The sequence below is a fragment of the Anolis sagrei genome, chromosome X (genome assembly GCF_037176765.1).
Source record: "Anolis sagrei isolate rAnoSag1 chromosome X, rAnoSag1.mat, whole genome shotgun sequence".
Taxonomy (NCBI): domain Eukaryota; kingdom Metazoa; phylum Chordata; class Lepidosauria; order Squamata; family Dactyloidae; genus Anolis; species Anolis sagrei.
The window spans coordinates 62722244-62749276 of record NC_090034.1 but is presented as its reverse complement, the minus strand read 5'-3'; the positions used below and the strand labels follow the sequence as shown (position 1 = coordinate 62749276).

Sequence of the window (27033 nt, the reverse complement as noted above, 5' to 3'; positions counted from 1 at the left end):
GGTTCATCAGGTGGTCTGCTATGGCTGACTTCTCTGGCTGCCCTTTTTTTTGGCAGTCCTTTGCGGGGCGAGGAGGGAGGGTAAATGTCGAAAAGCACCGGAAGTGTATAAAAGCGTCTTCGTACCCGTGCCTCTATGGTGTGGGAAAGTGGGCGGGGCCGGAAGAGGAAGTGTTTCCAGGGTCCATGCGCTGCAAAGATGGCGGCGGCGGGTGGTGGCGCGATGGACGCGGGGGCGCTGATGGAGCAGGTCAAGGTTCAGATCGCGGTGGCCAACGCACAGGAGTTACTGCAGGTCGGGGCCGCAAGGGAAGGTGGTGGTGGTGGTGGTGAGGGATTTCCGGGCCCCTTTCCCTCCTCGCTTCTCCTTCAGGGTTCAGTGGATTTTCAGTATTTTGCTGGAGGGTTCCTGCTCGAATCTTTTGCCTGTGGTTTATGGGGGTACCCCCCCCCCCGGTGGCGCAGTGGGTTAAAGCACTGAGCTGCTGAGCTTGTTGATCGAAAGGTCGCAGGTTCGATTCCGGGGAGCGGCGTGAGTTTCCCCTGTCAGCCCTAGCTTCTGCCAACCTAGCAGTTCGAAAAATGCAAATGTGAGTAGATCAATAGGTACCGCTCCGGCGGGAAGGTAACGGCGCTCCATGCAGTCATGCCGGCCACATGACCTTGGATGTGTCTACGGACAACGCTGGCTCTTCGGCTTAGAAGTGGAGATGAGCACCACACCCCAGAGTCAGACATGACTGGACTTAATGTCAGGGGACTACCTTTACCTTTACCTATAAAGCCCTAATCCCTTCTAATCAAGGTGAAAGAAGAAAGCGCAAAAGCCGGCTTGCAGCTAAACATAAAAAAAACCAAGATTATGGCAACAAGAATGATTGACAACTGGGAAATAGAGGGAGAAATCGTGGAGGCCGTGACAGACTTTGTATTTCTAGGCGCAAAGATTACTGCAGATGCAGACTGTGGCCAGGAAATCAGAAGACGCTTCCTTCTTGGGAGGAGAGCAATGTCCAATCTCGATAAAATAGTAAAGAGTAGAGACATCAGACTGGCAACAAAGATCCGCCTAGTCAAAGCCATGGTATTCCCTGTAGTAACCTACGGATGTGAGAGCTGGACCTTAGGGAAGGCTGAGCGAAGGAAGATCGATGCTTTTGAGCTGTGGTGTTGGAGGAAAGTGCTGAGAGTGCCTTGGACTGCGAGAAGATCCAACCAGTCCATCCTCCAGGAAATAAAGCCCGACTGCTCATTGGAGGGAAGGATACTAGAGACAAAGTTGAAGTACTTTGGCCACATCATGAGGAGACAGCAAAGCCTAGAGAAGACAATGATGCTGGGGAAAGTGGAAGGCAAAAGGAAGAGGGGCCGACCAAGGGCAAGATGGATGGATGGCATCCTTGAAGTGACTGGACTGACCTTGAAGGAGCTGGGGGTGGTGACAGCCGACAGGGAGCTCTGGCGTGGGCTGGTCCATGAGGTCACGAAGAGTCGGAGACGACTGAACGAATGAACAACAACAAGCTGGAGATGTTGGACAGATTTTACAAGCAAACCATAAGATTGACCATGAAGTTAATTTTCTCCCTGTAAGGCTCCTTCTTTGGAAGCTTTTAAACAGAGGCTGGATGGCCATCTGTCAGGGGTGATTTGAATGCAATATTCCTGCTTCTTGGCAGAATGGGGTTGGACTGGATGGCCCATGAGGTCTCTTCAAACTCTTCAATTCTATGATTCTATGGGGGTGGTGACAGCCAACAGGGAGCTCTGGCGTGGGCTGGTCCATGAGGTCACGAAGAGTCGGAGACGACTGAACGAATGAACAACAACAAATAAAGCCCTAAAGCAGCATTTCGCAACCTGGGGTTAGAGACCCCAGGGGGAGGGGGTTTCAGAGGGGTCGCCAAAGACCATCAGAAAACACTTATTTCTGGTGGTCTTGGGAACCCCTTTGGCAGAGAGTTCTGCCTGTCCTTTTCTTCCTTTTTGGAAACAGATGGTGAAACAGGGTGCTCACCAATGCTTCCTCTTCATCCTGGAAAGAAGTGACGAGCAGAGTGCCGCAGGGTTCCGTCCTGGGCCCGGTCCTGTTCAACATCTTTATTAATGACTTAGATCAGGGGTCCTCAAATTAAAGCCCGGGGGCCAGATGCGGCCCTCCAAGGTCATTTACCCGGCCCTTGCTCAGGGTCATCCTAAGTCTGAAACAACTTGAAAGCACACAAGAATAACAACAATCCTATCTCATCAGCCAAAAGTAGGCCCACACTTCCCCATTGAAATACTAATAATTTTATATTTGTTGAAATTGTTCTTCATTTCCATTATTGTATTGTTTTTAAGTGTTTTTGCACTACAAATAAGATATGTGCAGTGTGCATAGGAATTCTTTCATTTTTTTTCAAATTATAATCCGGCCCTCCAACAGTTTGAGGGACTGTTACCTGGCCCTCTGTTTTAAAAGTTTGTGGACCCCTGACTTAGATGAAGGGCTAGAAGGCATGATCATCAAGTTTGCAGACGACACAAAATGGGGAGGGATAGCCAATACTCCAGAGGACAGGAGCAGAATTCAAAACGATCTTGACAGATTAGAACAGGGGTCCTCAAACTAAGGCCCGGGGGCCGGATGCGGCCCTCCAAGGTCATTTACCCGGCCCTCGCTCAGGGTTAACCTAAGTCTGAAATTACTTGAAAGCACATAACAACAACAACAATCCTATCTCATCAGCCAAAAGCAGGCCCACACTTCCCCATTGAAATACTAATAATTTTATATTTGTTGAAATTGTTCTTCATTTCCATTATTGTATTGTTTTTAAGTGTTTTTGCACTACAAATAAGATATGTGCAGTGTGCATAGGAATTCTTTCATTTTTTTTTTCAAATTATAATCCGGCCCTCCAACAGTTTGAGGGACTGTTACCTGGCCCTCTGTTTTAAAGGTTTGTGGCCCCCTGGTCTATTGTGTTATTTATGATGCCTGATTGATTCGTTTCAGCCAAGGTGTTGAATTTGTTTTAATGTTTGTTTTTGTTATTGCACATGGCCTTGAATGTTTTCCATTTTTTGCCTTTGGGAACCGCCCTGAGTTCCTTCGGGGGGAGAGGTTAAAAATAAAATATATTATGGTTACTATTATTCACGCCTCCCCTGCCTTCCCCTTGCAGAGAATGACGGACAAGTGCTTCCGGAAGTGCATCGGAAAGCCCGGAAGTGCCCTTGACAACTCGGAGCAGGTGAGCTCTCCCCCTCTCCCTCCCTTAGACTGGGCCTAACTTTGAGGTTGGCCTTGTACTACAGTCCTCCGGATCCTGCCAATGCTAGCTAGAGTTGATGCAAGTTGTAGGTGAAAATCCTCAGGGTGGACAGTTGAGAAAGTAGATTGATTGCATCTACACTGTGGAATTAATGCAGTTTAATGCCATTTCAATTGCTAGGGAATGAATGGGAGCTGTCATTTTACAAAATTTGCTGAAGAAGTACTACTTTTTCACCATACCAAAAATCCTAATCAATCTGATTGAATAGGCTCCCTTGCACTCACGTTGTCTCCAGCAAGACTGCTTTTCCCACATAACCATAAAACAGTGGTTAGAAAGTATGCAATTTGATGTTCAGGTAAACAATAAGCTCAGCTCCACCTCTCTCCCTCCCACAGAAGTGCATTGCAATGTGCATGGACCGCTACATGGATGCCTGGAATGCCGTCTCGCGTGCCTACAACACCCGCCTCCAGCGGGAGCGCGCGCACATGTGAGCCACACAAGCCCAAGACTATGACTGCTGTTATTCCTGATCAATAAATATGTTGCTTGCCCATCAGAATTGCCGCCTGCTTGGGATCCCTTCTTTAAAACGCAAAAGGGTTTGAGCAAGCCAACTTCGCCTCCTACCCACCCACCCTCCCTCCCTCCTTCTAGGGGTTTGGGACTCCCACAGTTCCTAACAGCCAATAATGATAATAATCTATATATATAAAAGTGAAGATATGTGGGTGTGTGTGTGGCGGGGGTGTCCACTTGCACAGACAAGCTCCTGCCTCAACAAACTGCTATAGGTCCCACTACTCAGGAGACACTGATGGCCCTCCCTCCAATGACATTGCAGGTTATAGAGAGCACCGTAAACATATACAAGAGCCCTGCCAATGTCCTCCACCAACACCATACTGCCCACCATTCAAGTGAAGGCTTTCAAATGGGAACAATTTCATCCTAGATTGTATGTGTTTCCTCCACCACAGACATAGAATCATTGAGTTGGAAGAGACCTAATGGGCCATCCAGTCCAACTCCATTCTGCCAAGAAGCAGGAAAATCGCATTCAAACACCCCCAACAGATGGACATACAACCTCTGTTTAAAAGCCTCCAAAGAAGGAGCCTCCACCTTACTCCGGGGAAGGGAGATCCACTGCTGAATAGCTTTCCTTACAGTTGTTCTTGTTCTTCCTGAGACCGTGGAGGAGGTCCTTGGTGCTGTGAGGGTGACCACGTCAGCTCTAGACCCTTGCCCGTCTTGGCTAATCAAATCAGCCAGGGAGGGGTTGGTTGATTGGTTTGTGTTGATCATGAATGCATTGTTTTTCCATCTCGACTGAAACAGGCTGTGGTTCGCCCACTCCTAAAAGTCTCCCTTGACTCCACGGTGCTGAACAACTTCAGACCAATCTCCAACCTCCCTTTTTTGGGCAAGGTGATGGAGTGGGTGATCGCCTCCCAGCTCCAGGGCTTTCTAGATGACAACAACTACCTAGATCAGTCACAGTCTGGTTTCAAGCCTGGCCACGGCACCAAGACGGCCTTGGTCGCCTTGGTGGATGACCTCCGTAGAGAGCTGGACAGGGGGAGTGTGACTCTGTTGGTTCTCTTGGACATCCCATTGGCTGCTGTTTATTTTCCAAGCCCAATTCAAGGTGCAGGTGCTTACCTACAAAGCCCTAAACGGTTTGGGACCTGCCTACCTGCGTGACCGCATCTCCGTTTATGAACCCACGCGCTCTCTTCGTTCATCCGGAGAGGCCCGGCTCGCGATCCCACCTGCATCGCAGGCACGTTTGGTGGGGACGAGGGACAGGGCCTTCTCTGTGGTGGGCCCCCGACTTTGGAACACCCTCCCCAAAGACATTAGACAGGCCCCCACACTGACAGTCTTTAGGAAGAAATTGAAGACCTGGCTGTTCCGATGTGCCTTTCCAGAATAGGAAAACTCCAGTAAGCACTTTACCAGAACTTTAAGATTCCTTGAAATCCGATAGTTCATCTGTCACATCCAGCACTTTTTAATCTGTACCCATTACTTGGCCCGGCCCTGTTTTTATTGTGTTATGCTGTATTGTTTTGTTGTTTTTACTGTTATTGCTGTAATGTTTTTGATTTGCTTTGAATTGTATTGTTATGCTATTGTGTTGTTGAGGCCTTGGCCTTTGTAAGCCGTATCGAGTCCTTCGGGAGATGCTAGCGGGGTACAAATAAAGTTTAATAATTTTTAAAGAAGTTGTTCCCCAGGTTCATTTGGAATCTCCTTTCCTGTAGTTTGAAGCCATTGTTCCATTGCATTCTAGTCTCCAGGGCAGCAGAAAGGAACCCTTCCTCCCTATGACTTCCATTCACATATTTATACAGGGCCCTCATCATGTCTCATCTCAGCCTTAATAATAATAATAATAATAATAATAATAATAATAATAACACTTTATTTATACCCTGCTACCATCTCCACAGGGGACTTGGTGCGGCTTACATGAGGCCGAGCCCAAAATACAACATTACAAGCAATAACAACAATACAAACAATTTAAAAACAACAAAACAATAACATAATAACATAAGCATTATCAATAGGACAACACACTTTAAAATCTATGGGTAGGCCAAATGTAATTAAAATTGAAAATAATGCTGGACATGGGCGAAAAAGTGATGGGGCGGTTTGTGGAAACATACAAGCAGACCTAAAACAATATAAAGTGCTTTGGAGGACAAAGTGCTATGGGATCATTATTCTGGGAAGGCACACTGGAACAACCATGTCTTCAAGCCTTCTCTTCTGCAGGCTAAACATGCCCTGTTCTTTCAGCCTCTTTTCATGGGGTTTGTTCTCCAGACCCTTGATCCTCTGGGTTCGTTCGCTTAACCAATGACAGATCCACCTCACCATAGTTTTGCCTAGCCTACATTGGACTAGTTTCCTTGCAAGAAGGTCATGGGGGACCTTGTTGAAGGCCTTCCTGAAATCCAGGTACGCTCCATCCACAGCATTCCCTGCATCTACCCAGCTTGTAACTATCGAAAAAAGAGATCAGATGTGTCTGGCATGACTTGTTTCAATAAATCTGTGTTGACTATTAGCTATAACCGCATTTGTTTCTAAGTGTTTGCAGACCACTCCCTTAACAGTCTTTTCCAGAATCTCACCTGGCATTGATGTGAGGCTGACTGGACATCGGTAATTGTTTGGGTCATCCTTTTTTTCCTTCTTGAAGATACGGACCACATTTGCCCTCCTCCAATCTGCTGAAACTTGTCCCGTTCTCCAAGAACTCTCAAAGATAGAATCATAGAATCAAAGAGTTGGAAGAGACCTCATGGGCCATCCAGTCCAACCCCCTGCCAAGAAGCAGGAATATTGCATTCAAATCACCCCTGACAAATGGCCATCCAGCCTCTGTTTAAAAGATAGTGGGAGTTGTAGTTTACTCTGCAGCCAGAGAGCACACTGAACCCCACCGATGATTGCCAGTGGTTCCGAAATGACTTCTGCTAGTTCCTTCAGTACTCTTGGATGTAGTTGATCCAGCTCTGAGGACTTGAATTCGTTTAGAGCGGTCAAGTATTCCTGGACGGCTTGTTTCCCTATTTGGGGTTGGATTTCCCCTAAACCATCATCCACTCCATGTTGTTGAGGTTGAGGACGAATTCCTTTTGTGAGAAGATTGAGGCAAAGAAAGCGTTAAGTAGCCTTTCCCCTATCCCCTGTCAGATTACTCCATCTTCTCCACGCAGAGGCTCTATCACCTCCTTGTTCTTCCTTTTTCTTTGAATGTCCCTGGCAAACCTGAGCTCATTTTGCACTTTGGCCTTGCAAACCTTTTCCCTACAGGAGTTGGTTATTTGTTTGGATTTTTCTTTGGTGATTTCTCCCCTTTTCCATTTCTTGTGCATGTCTCATTTGAGTCTTAGCACAGTTAGAAGTTCTTTGGACATCCATTCTGGCTTCTATGCACTTGTATGATTTTTTCTCTTTGTTGGTACTGTTTGCAATTGCGTCTTGAGTATTTCACTCTTGAAAAACTCCCATCCATCCGTAACTCCCTTGTATTTTAGTATCTGTGTCCACGGAATGCTGCTCAGTGTTTCCTTCATTTTTTGGAAATCAGCTCTCCTAAAGTCCAAAATGTGGGTTTGATTTGTCTTCGTTTCGGCCTTCCTTTGTACCTCAAATTGCAGGAGCACATGGTCACTTGCCCCTAAGGATCCGACCACTTCAACCACATCGATCAGGTCCTCTGCATTTATTAGGATGAGATCAAGAGTAGCTGACCCCCTTGTTGCTTCTTCTACCTTCTGGACCATGAAATTGTCTTTTATTAGACAAGCAAGGAATTTGTTTGATTTTGTACTCATGGCTGAGCTTGGCACAGAGAACCGCCATGACCAAGAAAAGATACTGGATGTCTTTGGGGGGAAATTCATTTTGATTTGGGGAAAGTTGTCGTTCACCTACATCCAGAAAGCACTGTTAACCCAAACACCGATGGATCTGGACCAAACTTGGCACACAGACCTAATATGCCAGAATGTTATTAGTGGAAGGGCTTGGGGGGGGGGGGGGCTGACCTTCCTTTCTGGGAGTTGTAGTTCACGCACAACCAGGGAAAAGGTGACCTCCACCAATGATGGTCCAGGACCAAACTTGGCACACAGAACCCCCATGATTGACTCAACCTACTGGAGAGGTTTGAGGGACTGACTCGCCATAGTGGGAGTTGTAGTTTACTCTGCAGTCAGAGAGCACACTGAACCCCACCGACGATGTATCTAGAGCAAACTTGCCCAACATCACAAACTTTCAGTACTCTGGGTTAACCTGGCATGATATGAGTTGTAGTCTAGATTTTATGTTATTATATGATTTTGTTTGACTGTGTGGTTTAATTTATTGATGTTAGACTTTAATTTGATGTTAGATTTTAATGTTATTTTCATATGTGGAGTTTCTCTAGGATTTTATGCCAGTATTTGTTTGTTTTATGAAGGCGTTGAATGTTGGAATCCGCCCTGAGTTCCCTCCGGGAGAGAGATGGATATTATATTATTATTAGTTCACCCACAACCTTAGGCATTTTGTACAATTAGAATTGACTTAAATAATCTGGGCAACGGCGGGTACCCAAGTTGTTGTTAGTAGTAGTAGTAGTAGTAATAGAAACAATATTAAAATATAATATTAAATATAAATATTAAATAATAAAAATAACATCTATAACAGTTGGTAGGCCTGGCATTTGCAAACTTGGGCCCTCCAGGACCTAGCTGGTAGGTCTATGCCTGTAGTAGACTGTTAGGAATGGTGGGAGTTGAAGTCCAAAACACCTGGAGGGAAGTTGCCCCAGGCCTACTCTGAGGTGATGGGTCTGTTTTGCTGCGGAAAGCTGAGAGAAGGGGACAGGAGAGGAGCCAGGTTCCAGTATTGGGAAGGAGCTCCTAAGGAAGAGGCAGCCTGAGGATCCCTTCCCGCTGCCCTGGAGACTGGGCCTCCAAGGAGAGGGAAGGAGGCTCCACCTTAAACATCATTTGGAATGACTTCCTGGCTGTTCAGCAGGGGAACTCTCTGCCTCAAGAGCCCAGCTGGGGCCTCTTCTTTGGCTGGGTGGCTATCTTTCGGGAGGGATCACATTGTTCCTTTTTAGTAGGGCTGGACGGTTTCGTTTCGTTAATTCGTAATTCGTTAAAAATTTGTTTTTGTTTTTTTATAACAAAGCGATAACGAACCATTCTGGAGCAACTTAAAAACGAAACGAATTTTTAAATTCGTTTCGTAAATGCTTCGGATTCGTTATGTATTCGTTTCGTTATTGTTTTGAGGTCGTTTTGTTATTATTTCCGCATGTCTGGGGCAAGTTTTATAGTTGTTTTTTTGTTTAATTATTGAAAAAAAATCATAATATCACACCAACAGTCAACAACAGAGGGAGAGGGAAGCTTCAGAAGTTCCCCCTGTCCCATTTGGAGGTTTTTTAGCGTATTGCGCGGTCGCGTCCGCCATTAACGAATCGATTCGTAATTGTTTTGTAATTGTTTCGTTAATGTTTCGTAATTTTTTAAACATTTACGAAATTTCGTAAATATCGAACTTTTTAAAAGAAAAATTTCGGAATTCTTTTAAATATCGAAATGCAAAAAACCCCAAAAAACGAATCGATTTTAGAAACAAATTTTTCCGTTGTTACCCAGGCCTACTTTTTAGCTGTATTGGATGTCTCCCTTATGGAGAAATAGCTCAATTTCTCCACAAACCTGCCCATGTCTTAAGAGGAGGTGGTTGGTGCTTTCCCTGCCTGGGTTGGCATCCTATGATTATGAGAACGGGATGCTGGTGTCAAAAGTACTTCTTAAGCCTTAAAAAGCTTCTTTTATTTTCATCACCAAGTGAGACCAAGTATATTAGGCACTTTACAGAGAAAGAGTATAGACACACAGACTCTAAATAGCTACACTGGGGATATTATGGTTTACTCGGCATTCATACACACATAAACATTCATTCATCATGCATACATTACCATCCCTTCTTCCTGCTCATGGAGAAGAACCAAACAAGGGCCAGATTGCTTCTCCCTGCAAACCTACCACAATTTTGGATAGTAAAATGGTCTCTGCTATAGTATATTTCTTGCTGATGTTGTTCCAAAAAGTTGTAAATGACTGACAGGTTGTTTTACCAGCAAAAACATATGCTGACTACAAACGTTCTGGACAGGTGTTAGTTTTCCTTTTAAGTAAGGAGCATTATTGGACTTCGTTGTCTTTTTGACGATGTAAACATGTTGTTTCCCACCATTGTTTCTGGTCTCTGTCCATTCAGCAGTTTAGTAGTTTTTCCTGCAGTTTTCCCTGGCCTGGATTACCAGCCTTCAGCATCTAGATAGGCTGCCTCAGTCCTACGGCTTTCATACCATTTCATCCAAAGCACTCATCATATTGATAGCAGTGGGGTGAGGATGATGACAGGGGTCAGGCCCGAAGGTTCTGCCGGATCCAGGACTGGACAGCGGCGACTCTGGCGTAGACTCCTGGGAAGGCGGGCCGGGCACAGCCATAGCCCCAGCTGGTGATGCCGGCCAGGACCCAGCGCCCCGAAGAGGAGGGCTCCCTGCAGGCCAAGGGGCCCCCAGCGTCCCCCTGCAAAGAGGATGGAAGGGAAGAAGGAAGCAGGTGGGGCTCGCTTGAGGAAGGGGAAGGAAGGAAGAAGGATGGGAGGAGTCCCCACAGCAAAATGTGTGTATGTGGAACTCACTGAACAGCTGTCGATGGCCCATTGGGGAGACCCCGCACACAGCATGCGGCTGCTGATCTGAACCGGGTAGAAGCGCTGGCACTCCGCCTCCCCCAGCACCTGGACCCATGCCTTCTGCAGCTGCTTTGACATCGGCCCTTAGAAGGAAGGAAGGAGAAAGTTGTAGCCTGCCAAAAGCCAGATGGTTCTGAGGATGACGGGTTTCAAAATGAAGTGACTGAATGTGTTCCAGGAGATTCTGCTGTGCATACCGAGGGAAGTGAAACTGAAGCTTCCCTGGAGAAAAGGCTTTGGGAAGACAGGGAGGGCAAAGAGGTCACTAGGGAGTGTAGACTAGATCTCTGAAGGCAAGGCGTGAAAAGTAGACAGACCAGTGCTTCCCAGTGCCTTTAAGAAAAGGCCTTGAAATCCAAGTGCTTGAGACATGACTTCATGGGAGCTCGGACAGGCTTAAATTAGGTGTTTGGATCCAAGCAATTCAGAGGAGACAACTTTGCTAAAAGGGAAACTTTCTTGTTCATGTTACCAAGTTCTCAAGTCCATGGATCTTGTATCATCAAGATGCTTGTTTCATGTTCCTGCCTTTGTCTATATACCTTGGAAGAGTTTTTGCCTGGAAGAGATTCCTGTGTTCATGTTCCTGGAATTACCTTGGGTTATTTCTATGTTTTATGGATTTCTAGTTCCTGCGATGTTTTCTTGGCTTTCTTGAAATACTTATATTGAACTCTGACTCGTGCATATTGCAGGATATATCCCAATTGCTACTTTTGGATACAACCCCTTTTCCCCTTTTATATTCTTTATTCAATAATCTCATTATTTGTGCTATTGGCCTCTGATGTGGTGCTGGGTGAAAGGTGCCTCAGGGCTAGGGTGCAACAAAAGGGAGGAATGAAGGGGTGGATGGAAGGTGGAAGGATGGAGGACTCTCTTTGACCAGCAAGGAACCCAAAGGCCTACCTCCCCAAAGAATGGGAGCCCACAGAAGCCCCTCTTTCACTCTCCCAATGTGCCAAGGTCTGTTTACAGAATGAATGCAGGGTGACACTGCCTGAATTGCCCAAGACTACTTGTTGCACTATATCACGGTATGATTTTTGATCCTGGGTTAGACATGTCATGTCCTCATTTCTTCTGTCATAAAAACAACACGAGAAACCTTATTAAACTGCAAAAAAAGTTTTGGTGGGACATCCTGCTCTTGCTCTAGTTTTTCTCATCAAAGTTTCTGGAGTAGAACAACTCCTTTCCAAGTCAGGATGGCACAATTAAACAGGAATAACACTTTCAAACCAGGAGCAGAAAATGTTTCCCCTTTTCTTACAAAGCGTTGCATCATCATCATCATCATCATTATTATTATTATTATTATTATTGGATCCTGGGAGCGGTGGTTTTGGAACACCTTTAGCCTTCTCTGCCCAAGAGCCCTGGGATGTCTCTAAGCAACATAAGGTCTGGGACATTTCCCAGAGATCTGTCCTTTTTCCTCCCACTTCGTTCCTTCCTACCTCCCTCCTTGGTGGATCCCCAACCGGTGATGACACACTGGGCTCCGGGGGCAAGGCGGTCGGCACCTTCGGGGAGGCAGATGGGCCTGAGGGTGGGGGAGAAGCGCAGGGGGCGGTCCAGCCGGAGCAGGGCCAGGTCGTAGTCCAAGGTGAAGGCGTTATAGAAGGGGTGCCGGTGGAGCTGGGCCACCTGCCGCACCTTCTCCTCCCCCTCCCCTGCCAGGAAGGGGGTCCCAAGCACAGCCAGCCAGGAAGAAGGATTGCTGTACCTGCACTCAGAGAGAGCAAGAGGGGTGTCACCCCGGGGCCAATCCCAGCGGAAGAGTAGCCCCAAGGAGAGGCCCCTAAATAACTGACTCACTCACAGGTCGAAGCAGTGGGCAGCTGAGAGAAGCCAGCGCTTGGAGATGAGGACGGCGCCGCACTTGTGCTCCTGCTTCTTTCCGCGCCACAGTCGGAGGCTGGCCTGCCAGGGCCACTCCCCCCGTGAGGCTCCGCTGCCTCCCACGATCCGGCCCAGGGCCCAGGAGGAGGCCCGGCCGCACTCTGCAGGGGGGGAAGGAGAGAGGAGGAGGCTGGGTCTCTATTATTTATTTCATTTACAGCATTTATATTCCGCCCTTTCCACCTCGAAGGGAACTCAGGGTGAATCACAGAACACATGCACAACAAACATTCAATGCTGTTAAACAGACAGGACAGAAAACATAGAGGTATTAATGTTGCCACTTTTCCCAACTTCAGCGTCCTGGAGGTTGTGCTTGATTCCAGCCACGGGGGGGGGGGGGGGTGCTGTCGGCCCAACTTCTATGACAAAGCCTTGATCACAGACTTCCTCTTTCCTTTGATCGTCAGCATTTTCTAGTATTTCACTTATAGTGCCGTAAAATGCCTCCACTTAAAGAGTGGTGCCTAATTTCTCTACTCACAGCTTTTTTTGAACTGCTTAGGTGGCAAGTGTGCTGGGCTGAAGGTCGGGTGCTCACCCCAACCCGTGCTTCAAGCTGCCAACCTTTTGATTGGTAAGATCTATTGCTGCTGGTGGTTAACCAGCTATGCTAAAGCCCAGCCTGCAAGCCACCAGTCTCCCAACCACCCTCCACCCCACATCACTCTGGCCACCCTCTGCTCCCCCAAAGGGCCCAGTAGTGGTCTTTCCTTCCAGCCCATCGGTCGCTCACTCACCGCAGTAGGCCTCATCGCGCCCATTGGCACAGTCCAGGACCCCGTCACACTCTGGGTTGGGCTTCCCAATGCAGAGGAGGCTGGAGCACTGGAAGGTGGAGGGGCCACAGGGCATTGCTGGGAAGGGAAAGGGAAACAGTTGCAGAGCCAGGCCTGGCCCCGCTCCCTGTTTTTCCCCAGTCACAAAGAGAACATTTCCTGGGCCCCCACTGCCCTAAGTACTAGTGAACCAGTCCCTTGTTCAACAGACAAGGCACAGCATTGCTTGTCACAAAATGAAGTTCAACAGTGACAAATGCAAGATACTCCACTTTGGCAGAAAAAATGAAATGCAAAGATACAGAATGGGGGACAATGCCTGGCTCGAGAGCAGTACGTGTGAAAAAGATCTTGGAGTCCTTGTGGACAACAAGTTAAACATGAGCCAACAATGTGATGTGGCGGCAAAAAAAGCCAATGGGATTTTGGCCTGCATCAATAGGAGCATAGTGTCTAGATCTAAGGAAGTAATGCTACCCCTCTATTCTGCTTTGGTTAGACCACATCTGGAATATTGTGTCCAATTCTGGGCACCACAATTCAAGAGAGATATTGACAAGCTGGAATGTGTCCAGAGGAGGGCGACTAAAATGATCAAGGGTCTGGAGAACAAGCCCTATGAGGAGCGGCTTAGGGAACTGGGCATGTTTAGCCTGAAGAAGAGAAGGCTGAGAGGAGATATGATAGCCATGTTTAAATATGTGAGAGGAAGCCACAGGGAGGAGGGAGCAAGCTTGTTTTCTGCTTCCTTGGAGACTAGGACACGGAACAATGGCTTCAAACTACAAGAGAGGAGATTCCATCTGAACATGAGGAAGAACTTCCTGACTGTGAGAGCCGTTCAGCAGTGGAACTCTCTGCCCTGGAGTGTGGTGAAGGCTCCTTCTTTGGAAGCTTTTAAGCAGAGACTGGATGGCCATTTGTCAGGGGTGATTTGAATGCAATATTCCTGCTTCTTGGCAGGGGGTTGGACTGGATGGCCCATGAGGTCTCTTCCAACTCTTTGATTCTATGATTCTATGATTTCAAGTCATATACAAATACTGTTTGATGAACATGAGGAATATTGATATTAACTGGGTAATGATTGTCATGATGCAATACCTAAGGGGGTGTGGCAATGGTTGAGTTGTAACCACGTGAGGGGTACTGCAAAGGGGTTGCATCAGTCAGTGTCCCTTACCGATGACATACCAGCAAGTGGCTATATAAAGAGGATGAAATAACTCATCTCTCTCCTGTGTGACCCAGTGTGAGTACCTGCCCATTCTGTACATGATAATCTGATGACTGATCATTTGCAAGAAAAGTGTATTTTGCTTGCTTCCAGGACACTAGCTATTCAGAGTGCAGCGGTTCAGGGAGGCAATGATTTGGAAACTAAATCATTTCATGAACAAATCTCTCTTTCGTCTCCCGCTCACCTGGCAGCAGAGTGGCTCTTGGGGTGACCTTCGGGGGCCCAGTCGTGCTGAGCCTGGTGCTGCCAGAATCCTGCCGAGTGGAGCTTTGACCAAATGAGGCTGAGATGGAGCTGGAGGAGGAGGAGGAGGGGATGGTGGTGGTGGTGGCTGCGGTGGTTCTGCCCTTCTTGGGGGGTGGGGAGGGGCCCAGGGGGGTGGGGCTCCGGGGCCCTGCCATGGTCTCTAGGATCCATCCCGTGAAGCGGCTGATGTGGGCATAGACCCTGGGGCGCTTAGCCTGAGAGCAGTCCGCTCCCCAGCTGACCAACCCAGCCAGGGAGAACACACCAGGGGCCTCCTCACAGGCCAAGGGGCCCCCGGAGTCACCCTGGAGGAGGAGAGAGAAGGGAGTGAGGAAAAGGAAGCAGCCCCTGCCACATCCCTCTCCCCTGAAGGCCCCGCTCCGCACCTGGCAGGCACCCGTCTTCCCCTCCAGGAACCCAGCGCAGATCATCTCCTCCGTGAGGGAGAAGTTGTAGAGGGCATTGCAAGCCTTCTGTTCCACAATCCCCACCGAGGCGAGTTGCAGGGTTTCTGGCCAGGGGGCTGCAAAGATGCCCGGAAGGGAGTTGTGTTGGCAACCCAAAGGGGCAAACAAGCCCCTTCGTACTTCCCCTGTGTTGATATTGGGAGGTGGGGAGACGGGCTCCCTACCGTTGCCCTCCTGGAGGCGCCCCCAGCCAGAGACGAAGCACTTCCTGCCAAGAGGGATCTTGTGGCTGGCTGGTGGGAGACAGATGGGCTGGACATGCGCCCCGAAGGGTAGGGGCCGCAGAAGTTCCAGGAGGGCCACGTCAAAGTCCAGCCGGCCGGGGCGAAAGGAAGGGTGGAGCAGCACCCGCCAGATGCCAGCCTTGACAGAGCTGCTCTCGGCTGCGGAGAGCAAGGTGCTGCCCGCAAAGGCCATCACACGTCCCGGCTTGGTCCTGGTGGAGGGCAGGTGAGGAAGGCGCAGTTGAGGGCAATTTTGGGGGACGCAGTCAGGCAGACATTCCCCCTTGAGCCCAGGGGGAGCTCCTACTCACTGGATGAAGCAGTGGGCGGCCGAGAGCAGCCAGCGGGGGGAGATGACGGTGGCCCCGCAGAAGTGCCGCAGCCCCTCCTCCTTCAGGCTCACCTGCCATGGGACCTCTCCGTAAAGGGCTGTGGTGCCTCCCACGATCCTTTGAGGCTTGGAGAATCCTGGGCGGCGGCCGCATTCTGTGAAAGGACAGAGCAGGAGGAGCCCGGGGTCACTCCAGGCCAGCGTGGTGCCCTTACCTCGCCTTCCTGCTCTTACCATTTGGGGGCCAGGGGGCTGTGTCCATCGGCTGCCCGGAAGTGGTGGAGCGGGGGTTCTGTGTGGAGGTGGAGGTGGATGATGCGGCTGTCAAAGGGGGAGCGGGAGTCACAGTGGTGGAGTCTATCGTATCCCAGATCCAGTCCCGGAGCCTAGTAATGCGCGTGTAGACCCCTGGGCGCCTGGCCTCCGCGCAGCCAATGCCCCAGCTGACGATGCCGGCCAGGAAGAATCGCCCAGAAGGCTCTGGGCAGACCAAGGGACCTCCGGAGTCTCCCTGGGGCGGAGGAGGAGGAGGAGAAGGAGGAGGGAAGAGGAAATTGCTAGATTAAAAGGGCACAGCATTTCTAATCACATAAAAACTACTGTTTGATGAACGTGGAATATTGATAGCACCTGGGCAATGGCTGTGAATGTCACGAGGCAATACCTAAGAGGGAGTGGCAATGGCGAAGTCTTAACTATGTGAGGGTTATTGCAATGGAGTTGCATCAGCCAGTGGCCCTTGATGATCTATCAGCAGGTGGCTACACCGAGCACAATTCAAAGTCCTGGCTTTGGCCTATATTTACCTGTCCAAACGCATTTCCCTCTATGAACCATCACGGAGACCAGGACCTTCTGGGGAGGTGCTGCGCTCCATCCCGCCACCGTCAAAGGCGCGATTGGTAGCAACGAGAGAGAGAAGGGGGGGGGGGGGGGGCTTCCTTCTCAGTGATTGCTCCTCGACTATGGAACTCCCTTCCTAGATCAGCCACCTCCCTCCTGTCCTTCAGAAGAATGGGAAAAACCTGGGTTGTTGTAGGTTTTTCCCGGGCTATATGGCCGTGTTCTGGAGGCAACCTGTTGATTTTCACCTTTGCACTATCCAGCCTTTGGGACAGTGCAATAAGGCAGCAATAGGAAATCTTATTATGCCAACCAGATTCAATATGGGTGATTGAGTCAGTTTAAACAGTGGATTTTAACATCAGGCTAAATGATTTTAATGTTTATGTATGTGTATAGTCTATTTATGTCCCGACATTGAATGTTTGCCGTTTATATGTTATGCTCCACCCTGAATCCCCTTTGGAGTGAGAATGTCAGAATATATATATATATTAAGAGGATGAAAGGTTCAATCTTCTTCTCTCCTGCATGACTCAGTGTTAGTATCTGCCTATTCTGTATGTTGCACCTGGTCTATGGTTGGGGGTGGTATACCTGCATGATTGTGTAAGTGTGAATGTTGTGAAGTGTTGTCCCAGTCAGGGCTATCCCCCGCACACTGATCAAGGATGAGCCACTGATCAGTATCTAAGCCATTCTGGTCTTCCCCAAGATGTTGTGTTTCTTGATCAAGTGATAGTTGTGTGAGAATTTGGAATCTGAGCAGAAGTATTCTGAGGAGGCTTCTGGGTCCTATGTGTCTTTCTAAGGGTGACATACCTCCAAGCCTGAGGGTTGTCCACATCTGAGGTGATCTCCTCTTGAGCCTCCCCATAATGTTGGTGTGATATGGGCTGCATGTCTAGGACAGTGTGCTGTGTGGTGTCTAAGAACAGCTCAAGTTCCTGAATGTGCTTAATACGGTCCTCGATTTGTTGGATCCTCTGTTCATTTTGTGTTTGTTCCATCTGCAGGCTGCTAATTACCTCCTCTTGGTGTGTGTTTTATGTTGTCTGGATGCAGGGGGGAAAGTGAGTGTGTGAGCTTCTTGCTTCCTCAACCTCTGTGGGAGCACAACTGCCAATTGAGTTCAGGCCCTGGCTTATATAGGGTAAACAGGAAGCAGCAACGACTCACTCTGAGAACAATGAGCCACTAATTGCTGCCCTGTACTGCTGGCTAAAAGAACGTAGCCTCGCCCCGCCTCTCAAACAAAGCAAACACTCAAGCAGCTATTTTTAAACACTCACTCAGATTCCTAGTGCTCTCTAAGACAAGGCTTACCTGAAGCAGAAGGGAACAAAATGGCTTCTTGCTTCCCCAACCTCTGTGGGAGCACAACTGACAGGGCTGAAGCATGTTTTTGCTGTGATAGCACTCTGCTGCATTTTGCTTGATTCTGGGACACTAGCTATGCAGAGTGCAGTGGTTTGAAGAGGTCGTGATTTGGAAACTAGAGATCATTTCAAGAATGAGCAAATCCTGCAACAGAAATGTGAGGAAGGAAGGAAGGGGTTTTCCTAGAACGGAGGAGGAGAGGTCCCCTACCTGGCAGGAGTCCACCTTGCCCTCCAAGTATCCCGCGCAGAGCATCCGGTCAGTCAAGGCATTGCTGTAGAGGCTGGTGCACAGCGCCTGGTCCAGCAGCTCCACTGTGGCCTTTTGCAGCTGTTCCGGCTTCACAACTGAAAGGGGCAGAGGAGGCCAACGGGGCTCAGTCACCAACCACCCACTGTCCTTTTCCCCAACTGCCCTTCTCCCCTCCATTTCATTCTCCAGCCATTCAGTTCTAAACAAAGCTAACTTATATAAAGTTACATATAACTTGGATTGTAAACCCGAGTTCTAACTTTCAATTAGCAAATAAACTTATTGGGAAACTCAAACTAAAGGGAGATTGTGGATGGTTCCTCGCACAATGAATGAATATTCTCAGCAAATATACTTCTTGGGATGGAGGGGAGGAACGCGCCGTGATGCCTGGGGTTTCCCCAGGTCGCCTACCCAAGTGAACACCTAGGAGTTGTTCGATAGAAATGGCGCAGCATTTCTAGTCCAATAGATCATCCTGTTTGATGAACATGTGAAATATTGATAGCACCTGGGTAGTGACTGTGAGTGTCGTGATACGATACCTAAGGGGGTGTGGTAATGGCTGAGGCATAACCGTGTGAGAGTTATTTCACATGCCATTGCAAAAGGTTTGCATTAGCCATTCTCCCTTACTGATGAAATAATCCATCCTGTTCTCTCTTGTGTGATTCAGTGATAGTATCTGAATGTCATTTTCTGATCACAACATTTTAGGGAGGTCATAATTATGACTATAACTCATTTCATGAACCCATCCAGCTTCAGGCCTGTGGGTTGGATGTGGCCCTCCAAGGCCGTTTCCCTGCCCACTGGTGGTCCTTACGGAAGTCCTCCCGGAGGTAGCCCCAGCCGGAGATGAGGCACTTCCTGCCGGCAGGGAAGATGTGGCTGGCAGCTGGGAGGCAGACGGGCTGCACGAAGCGAGAGGGACCCAGGGGTGTGGAGAGCTGCAGCAGTGCCAGGTCGAAGTCAGCCGAGTCAGCGTCGTAGGAGGGGTGGCGCAGGATGCGGGCCACAGGCGCCTGGGAGCCTTCTCCTCGGCCGTGGCCACTGCTGCCGCTCAGCCAGATGTTCCCGGCGTGCGCCGTCCAGGTGCCAGGGTCCTGGAACCTGAGGAGGAGGAAGGGGAGGAAGAAGAGGAAGACAAAGAGGAGGAGGAGGACAAAGAGGAGGTGGAAAGGGAGGATGAGGAGAGGAAAGGGAAGAGAAGGAAGAGAGGAGGAAGAGTCAGTGTCAGAAGGAGAGGTGATGGAGGAGGAAGAGGAGGGTCAAGATTCGCTGGCCCCCTTCCCTTTCACCTGCACTCACTCACTCACTGACTCACTCATTGAAGCAGTGTGCGGCAGAGACCAGCCAAGTGGGTCCAAGGACGGCAGCTCCACAGAAGTGCTCCCCATTCTCCCGGAGGCTGACCTGCCAGGGGAACTCTCCCCGTGAGGCCTGGGAGCCCCCCACGATGCGCTGCTGCACTGCCTGCAGGGCCGGGCGCCCTCCGCAATCTAAGGCATGCATGGAAGGAAAGAAGGCAGGAAGGAAGGGGGGTCCAGTCAGGCTTCTCCTCTGTCAGACCTCTCTTCCCGCCCCCTATTTCAAATGGAGGAGGAAAGGGAGGACCCACCACAGTCCTCCTCGTCGGAGCCATCCAGGCAGTCCTTGCGCCCATCGCACTCGGGGTTCTGCCACGGGACGCATTGGCCGCTGCGGCAGGAGAAGGCCTTTCCCGAACAGCGCCCTGCCAGAGAGAGGGGGGGGGGTCTGGTCCAACATTCTGTGGGGCCCTTTGATGTATTTGGGCCCTGGGTCTGAACGCCTCTTCCCCAAGAGAGGCTTCCCAGAGCCAGGGAAGGACCAAAGGGCATAGGAAGCCCTGTCTTCAAGGCTGTGAGGAGCCCAGAACCATACCAGACTTCAGGGCCATCTTGGAGTCTGAGAAACCACTTCCTGGGCCTGTGGGAAAAGGAAGAAAGAGGTCAAATGGATAGAAAGGGTTGCTCTCTGTGTGTATATGTAATAATCTTAATAATCATAATAATAACTTTATTTTCGTATCCCTCCTTCATCTCCCTGAAGGGACCAAGCCCAATATAAACAAAGGTTACAAATAACACAATAAAAATACATATACAAGGCATCATAAAACCATAAACCATCGAACAACAACCAGTAGCCCAGCATACTCAGAACTAAGAGGTGAGGCAAGGGCGTGGGCAATACAACTGCAAGGACAGGGCTGATAGCAAAGTGCAGGAGCCAGATGATAACTTAGGGCTAGAAGAGCCAAGTCAATTAGTGCAATACAACTACTACAGGGGCAGGGACAATAGTAAAGTGCAAGAGCCAGATATTAATTTATGGCTAAAAGAGCCAATTGACCTAGAGAACCAATTAATCAAAGGTACACTGGAATATCCACGTTTTTAGGTCTTTACGGAAAGTGGACAGGGTGGGAGCTCATCTGATCTCCTTGGGGAGAGAGTTCCAGAGCTGGGGGACCACCACCAAAAAGGAAGGGCCCCCCTCTCTCCCCTTGTCCCCACCACCCACGCTTGCGACAGGCAGGAGCGAGGGGAGGGCCTCCCCAGAAGATCTTGTAGCTCACGCAGGTTTGTAGGGAAATATGCAGTCGCGAAGGTAGGCAGGGCCCAAACCATTTAGGGCTTTGCAGGTAATAACCAGATGTGGCCTGTTACTGCCTGGGAAATTCCTTTCTTGAGAGGTGATTAGATATTCCTGATTGAGTTCTTTGTCCCACCCTGGACATTCCACAGATATATGTGCAGGAGCCAGATGATAACAACCCAGCCATCCAAAGCTTTTATAGATGAGCGTGTTTGTGTTTGGCTGATGTTGTACTTAGAAAATGTCCCTGTTCTGACTTACATATAAATACAACTTAAGAACAATCTGACAGAACCTCTCTTGCTCGTTGCTGCATTAGGTGTTGCAGCCAGCCCCAGGGCCCTGACTTCCCCCTGAGGGCCATGGGAGTACACACACAAGCACACACACACCCTTCTTTGGCTCACTTGTGATGGTGGCGGAAGAGAGGGCCCCGAAGCCGGGCAGCGCAAGCCCCGCATCGCCCAGAGCGACCTCCAGCCCTCGCCTCAGGGCAGCCTCCTCTGTGCTGGGACTTGGCGGTTCCACCGAGAACCAGAGGCAGAAGTGTACCACCACACTGCTGCCATTGTTGCCTTTCCTGCAGAGAGAAATTAGGAATATTTTTCTGAATATTTCACTGCGAATATTTCTGCACATATTTTGTAAATATTTTTGCCAATATTTCTGCACATGTAGGTGAAATGTCAGGAGAAACTGCTGCAGGAACACATTGGCCATACAGCTCAGAAACTCACAGCAACCCAATGATTCCAGCCATGAAGGCCTTTGACGATACATGTCATCTCCTTATAGAGTTTCTGATGCTCTTTTCTGGAGGGGCCTACCTGTACTGGAGGATGGAGCAGCGGGAGCAGCTGCCCTCCAGGGAGGAGTTCCGGAAGCTGCTCAGGAACTGTGTTGGTGGCAATGGAGAAGAGGACAATGGATGAGCGGGAGGTGAAAGGGCCCCCCAACAGTCTCCTCCTGCCCCCTCCTCTACTCTCTTCTTGGCTCCTCACTCACCAGCTGCTCAAGGAGGGGGGTTAGTGCCCGGCAGTAGTCCGATCCGCTTTGCAAGAGGCTGCTGTGGAAGGGAAGACCGTGCAGCTCCGCCACGTGCTCAAAGGGGAACTCCTGCGGCTGCGCCAGGCAGGCTGCCAGCAAAGAGAGGGATCATTATTAGTATTATTAAAGAAAAGGACATTTGTGGACACTTAGAGAAGAGATGGAGGGAAAAGAGCCCCTTTCTGTAATAATAATAATAACAACAACAACAACAACAACAACCATTGTTGTTGTTGTTGTTACAGAAAAGGGCTCTCACTGACAATTAAAGGAGGGATGAAGGGAAAAGAGAAGTATAACAGCAACAAGAACAACAATTATTATTATTATTATTATTATTATTATTATTATTATTAATTCTGCGCACCACAATTCAAGAGAGATATTGACAAGCTGGAATGTGTCCAGAGGAGAGCGACTAAAATGATCAAGGGTCTAGAGAACAAGCCCTATGAGGAGCGGCTTAAGGAGCTGGGCATGTTTAGCCTGAAGAAGAAAAGGCTGAGAGGGGATATGATAGCCATGTATTAATATGTGAGAGGAAGCCACAGGGAGGAGGGAGCAAGCTTGTTTTCTGCTTCTCTGGAGACTAGGACGCGGAACAATGGCTTCAAACTACAAGAGAGGAGATTCCATCTGAACATGAGGAAGAACTTCCTGACTGTGAGAGCCGTTCAGCAGTGGAACTCTCCGCCCCGGAGTGTGTGGAGGCTCCTTCTTTGGAAGCTTTTAAACAGAGGCTGGATGGCCATCTGTCAGTGGTGCTTTGAATGCAATATTCCTGCTTCTTGGCAGGAGGTTGGACTGGATGGCCCATGAGGTCTCTTCCAACTCTTTGATTCTATGATTCTATGATATTAAAGAGAAGGGCTCTCACAGACATTTAGGGGAGGGCTGGACAGAGGAAAGAGATGCAGAATTATTCATTACTAGCTTGGGTCCCCGGCTTTGCCCGGGTTATTTGAAAAAGTCAATTTTTAATTGTCCAAAATGCATAAAGTTGTGGGTGAACTACAACTCATCTCATGCCAGGCTAACCCTGAAAAACTCCTTCAGCTTTTCATGTTGGGCAAGTTTGCTCTCAATGCATCATCGGTGGGGTTCAGTACGCTCTCTGGCTGCAGGGTAAACTACAACTCCCACTATGAGTCAGTCCCCTCAAAGCACTCCAGTAGGTTCAGTTGGTCATGGGGGTTCTGTGTGCCACGTTCGGTCCGGATCAATCCTTGTTTGGGTTCATAATGCACTCTGGATGTAGGTGAACTAGAACTCCTCTAAACATCTCCAAAGACCTCCAGTATTTTTTGTTGGTCATGGGCTTCTGTGTGCCAAGTGAGTTCCAGAACCATTGTTGGTGGAGTTCAGAGTGCAGTTCTTATATTATACGTGATCCCAGGACCTACAACTCCTATAAATCATGGTGAATTCTCCCCAAGCCTCTCTAGTATGTTCAATTGCTGATAAATTCCTCTGTTTGCTCCGTTCCATAGAAAATAATAGGAAAGGGTTATGCAAGAAGCAGTGGGTGGAGTCATGCAAATTCCACACCAATTCATAGAATTATAAAATCAAAGAGTTGGAAGAGACCTCATGGGCCATCCAGTCCAACCCCCTGCCAAGAAGCAGGAACATTGCACTCAAATCACCCCTGACAGATGGCCATCCAGCCCCCGTTTAAAAGCTTCCAAAGAAGGATCCTCCACCACACTCAGGGGCAGAGAGTTCCACTGCTGAACGGCTCTCACAGGCAGGAAGTTCTTCCTCATGTTCAGATGGAATCTCCTCTCTTGTAGTTTGAAGCCATTGTGAGAAAGGAACCCTAAGATGCCAGTGGTGGAGGAAACACAGAAAATCTAGGATGAAATGTTCCCCACCTGAAAGCTTTCACTTGGGTGGTGGGCAGTGTGGTGTTTGTGGAGGACATTGACATGGCTCTTGGACATGTTCACAGCACTCACTATAACCTGCAATATCATTGGAGGACTATTGGTGTCTCCTGAGTGGTGTAAGTTATAGATTTTTGTGGAGGCAGGAGCTTGCCTGTGGAAGTGGACACCCCAGCCACATACACACATACATGAATTCATTTTTATTATATGTATAGATTATTATATTATGATGACTGTTATTATTATTAAAGGGAAGGGCTCTCTTGGATGCTTAGAGGAGAGAGGGAGGGAGGGAAGATTATTATTATTAGTATTAATATTATTATTAAAGGGAAGGCCTCTCAGGGATATTTACAGGAGGAAGTTTTGTTGTTTATTCATTCAGTCGTTCCGTCCCATGGTGCCCTCCTGGAACAGCACACGCTAGAGCTCCGTTGGCCGTGGCCACCCCGATCTCCTTCAACGTCAAACCAGTACCTTCAAGGATGACGTCCATCCAACGTACTCTTGGTTGGCCCCTCTTCCTTTTTCCTTCCCCTTTCCCCAACATCCTTCTCTTCTCCAAGCTTTCCTGCCTTCTCATGATGTGGCCAATATACTTCCTTCCAGTGAGCAGTTGGGCTTTCTTTCCTGGAGGATGGATGGGCTGGATCTTCTTGTGGTCCAAGGCAATCTCAGCATTTTCCTCCAACACCACAGTTCAAAATTATTATTATTATTATTATTATTATTATTATTATTATTATTATTATTATTTGCTTTATTTCTATACCGCATTTTTCAGCCTCAGGCGGCGACTCAATGCGGTTTACACAGTGCAATTTATCATAACAATAACAAGTGGTTAAAACACATCATAAACAACAGACAACGACAATTAATTATCCTATCAACACCTCAATACAATCAGAATCCGTTTCTCAATATCCTTATGCCATTCCAATGTTCGATATGCCGTCTTCTTAAGTTTAGTTGCACCGTTTAGCCAAACGCTTGCTCATAGAGCCACGTCTTGACCTTCTTCCTGAACGCCAGCAACGAAGGGGCCTGTCTGATGTCAGCGGGTAGGGCATTCCATAGCCGAGGGGCCACCACCGAGAAGGCCCTGTCTCTCGTTCCCGCCAACCGCGCTTGTGACGCAGGCGGGACCGAGAGCAGGACCTCTCTGGACGATCTTAATGTCCTAGTCGGTTCATAGGTGGAGATGCGTTCGGAGAGGTAGGTGGGGCCAGAACCGTTTAGGGCTTTATAGGCTAAAGCCAGCACCTTGAATTGTGCTCGGTAGCAAATTGGCAGCCAGCATCTCTCTTCCTTCACTCAGCCTTCCTTATGGTCCAGCTCTTGCATCCAATGAGGAATACCATTGCTTTAACTATGTGGATCTTCATTGCCCATGTGATGTCTCTGCTCTTCACTCTTTTATCGAGATTGGTCCTTGCTCTCTTCCCAAAAATGTCTTCAGTCTGCATCTTCGCACCTAGAAATACAAACATTTTCTCCCTCTATTTGCCAGTTATCCATCAGTCTGGCTGCCATCATCTTGGGGTTTTTTATGTTTAACTGCAACCCAGCCTTTGACCGTTCTTCTTTCACCTTGGTGATAAGGCTCCTCAGCTCCTCCTCACTTTCAGCCCTAGGAATGGTATCATCTGCATATCTCAGGTTGTTAATGTTTCTTCCAGCCATTCAAACTCCAGCCTTGGGTTCCTCAAGCCATGCATGTCCTCTCACGATGTGTTCTGCATACAAGTTGAATAATGAGGGGGAGAGTAGACAACCCCGCCGTACTCCTTTCCCCATCTTGAACGTCTGTTGTTCCCTGGTCTGTTCTTACTGTTGCAACATGGTTGTTCTACAGATTCCTCAGGAGACAGGCAAGTAGTCTATGACCACGAACTTGCCACAATTTATTATGATCGAGACAGTCCAAGGCTTTAGAAGAGTCAATAAAACAGGAATAGATGAAGTAATAGAAATAGAGGGAGTAAAGGGGAGTATTACAGTTGTTGTTGTTATTGTTGTCCTTGTTATTATGATAGAAGCGAGGAGGGGCTGCTTACACTCACCCAGAAGGATCCCTGCAGCTGCAGCCAAGAGGGTACCAGCCAGGACCATCCCTAGCGCTGCCCGGGCCCAGCTGTCCTTGGAGGGCCCTTCCTGCCCCTCTCTGGCCGTCTTGACCACTGCTGGTGTCGCTGGTGCTGCAGCCGGGGGCTCCATGGCCCTGGAGAGAGGAAGAAAGTGAACCTGATCACTGCCAGGGGAGGGAGGGAGGCTGCGCTGACCTGGTTGCATCTCAATGAGCCTCTCTCTCTCTCTCTCTCTCTCTCTCTCTCCTGCCCCATGGTGTCCCTCCCTCCCTTTCTTACCTGGCTCAGGACTGGGGAGAATGAGAGGAAGAGGAAAGCCTCCACTGCAGGACGTTGGGCACCTGGAATGGGAGAGAACAAGCAGAGACCCTAGAACCAGCACCTTTCTCACACTTGGGAGTGTGGGTCTTACAAAGCCAGGCTCACCTGTTGGTTTGTTTGCCTGGTGGCTGCTGCTGCTCCTCCTCTTCCTTTGCAAAGCCTTCCTCCTGCTGCTGCTGTTCTTCCTCAGATGTGGCTTGGTCTCCCTGCAGCAGAGGCCACTCAGGGACCCTTTGTTGGGCAGCAGTGGAGGAGGAGGAGGAGGCCTCTGGCCACAGTCCAGTTGCTGCTGCTGCTCCTCCTAGGCTGCTCAACTTCCCAGGTAGAGCCCCGCGCTGGCCCAGGTCCCCTCCCAAGGTTCCACCCATGGCTTCCCAGGGCTGCCAGGCCAGGACAGAGACACCTTCTGTGCCCTGGGATGAGCACAAGGGCCCATTGTCTTCCTCCCTGCTGCAGCCAGGCCTTTGATGCCCCCGATGCCCCAAAAGGAAGGAGTGAAGAGGAGGGAAAGCGCCACCTTTGAGCCCAAGGCCCAGAGAAGGAAACAAGCCAGGAGAAGCAGCAGCAGTATCGGCCACCCTAACACTGCTTACACTCCCCAGATTGTGAAGTAAACACAATCATCATCAGTAACAGTAATATGATGGTGCAGCTGTCAGGTATTTCCTATGTCCAGGGAGGGAGGGAGGGGGTTAGGAAGGAAGGAAAGGGAGGGGAGGAGCCATTCAGCAGTGGAACTCTCTGCCTCGGAGTGTGGTGGAGGCTCCTTCTTTGGAAGCTTTTAAACAGAGGCTGGATGGCCATCTGTCGGGGGTGATTTGAAT

General features: G+C 49.0%; 3 protein-coding genes across 4 annotated transcripts; 1 reads left to right on the top strand and 2 right to left on the bottom strand.

The window, feature by feature from the left end:
- Nucleotides 1–154: 154 nt before the first annotated feature.
- Nucleotides 155–3827, top strand: TIMM13 (translocase of inner mitochondrial membrane 13). Its single transcript, XM_060784710.2, has 3 exons — nt 155–294; nt 3170–3238; nt 3661–3827. Exons 1-3 carry the CDS (start codon nt 199–201, stop codon nt 3757–3759), a joined length of 264 nt encoding a protein of 87 aa, XP_060640693.1. The 5' UTR covers nt 155–198; the 3' UTR covers nt 3760–3827.
- Nucleotides 3828–9619: 5792 nt separating this feature from the next.
- On the bottom strand, nt 9620–20189 carry LOC132780863 (transmembrane protease serine 9). Of its 2 annotated transcripts, XM_060784713.2 has the most exons (15): nt 20146–20189; nt 19862–19975; nt 19568–19742; nt 19067–19353; nt 18199–18335; nt 16000–16276; nt 15746–15920; nt 15375–15646; nt 15130–15266; nt 14682–15048; nt 13219–13335; nt 12399–12579; nt 12034–12302; nt 10520–10656; nt 9620–10404 (listed from the first exon to the last, which is right to left on the bottom strand). In XM_060784713.2, exons 1-15 carry the CDS (start codon nt 20159–20161, stop codon nt 10237–10239), a joined length of 2829 nt encoding a protein of 942 aa, XP_060640696.2. In that variant the 5' UTR covers nt 20162–20189; the 3' UTR covers nt 9620–10236. The 2 variants fall into 2 exon arrangements, with proteins under 2 accessions (XP_060640696.2, XP_067329728.1); XM_067473627.1 differs by having other exon boundaries at nt 9620–10656.
- Nucleotides 20190–20299: 110 nt separating this feature from the next.
- Nucleotides 20300–26072, bottom strand: LOC137094839 (transmembrane protease serine 9-like). Its single transcript, XM_067460741.1, has 5 exons — nt 25865–26072; nt 21868–21998; nt 21690–21757; nt 21270–21442; nt 20300–20307 (listed from the first exon to the last, which is right to left on the bottom strand). The coding sequence occupies exons 1-5, from the start codon at nt 26016–26018 to the stop codon at nt 20300–20302; spliced, it is 534 nt and encodes a 177-aa protein (XP_067316842.1). The 5' UTR covers nt 26019–26072.
- Nucleotides 26073–27033: the final 961 nt, after the last annotated feature.

What these genes read in the sequence shown, in the direction of transcription:
- TIMM13 (XM_060784710.2), top strand. Translation starts at nt 199, where the DNA reads ATGGCGGCGGCGGGTGGTGGCGCGATGGACGCGGGGGCGCTGATGGAG. An exon ending in ACGCACAGGAGTTACTGCAG is followed by an intron (nt 295 to 3,169) that starts GTCGGGGCCGCA and finishes TTCCCCTTGCAG; the next exon opens with AGAATGACGGACAAGTGCTT. An exon ending in CCCTTGACAACTCGGAGCAG is followed by an intron (nt 3,239 to 3,660) that starts GTGAGCTCTCCC and finishes TCCCTCCCACAG; the next exon opens with AAGTGCATTGCAATGTGCAT.
- LOC132780863 (XM_067473627.1), bottom strand. An exon ending in GCGCCTCCAGGAGGGCAACG is followed by an intron (nt 15,267 to 15,374) that starts GTAGGGAGCCCG and finishes GCATCTTTGCAG; the next exon opens with CCCCCTGGCCAGAAACCCTG. An exon ending in GGGATCCACCAAGGAGGGAG is followed by an intron (nt 10,657 to 12,033) that starts GTAGGAAGGAAC and finishes CTTCCTTCTAAG; the next exon opens with GGCCGATGTCAAAGCAGCTG.
- LOC137094839 (XM_067460741.1), bottom strand. Translation starts at nt 26,018, where the DNA reads ATGGAGCCCCCGGCTGCAGCACCAGCGACACCAGCAGTGGTCAAGACG. An exon ending in AGCTGCAGGGATCCTTCTGG is followed by an intron (nt 21,999 to 25,864) that starts GTGAGTGTAAGC and finishes CTTTGCTGGCAG; the next exon opens with CCTGCCTGGCGCAGCCGCAG. An exon ending in CCCCCCTCCTTGAGCAGCTG is followed by an intron (nt 21,758 to 21,867) that starts GTGAGTGAGGAG and finishes CCACCAACACAG; the next exon opens with TTCCTGAGCAGCTTCCGGAA.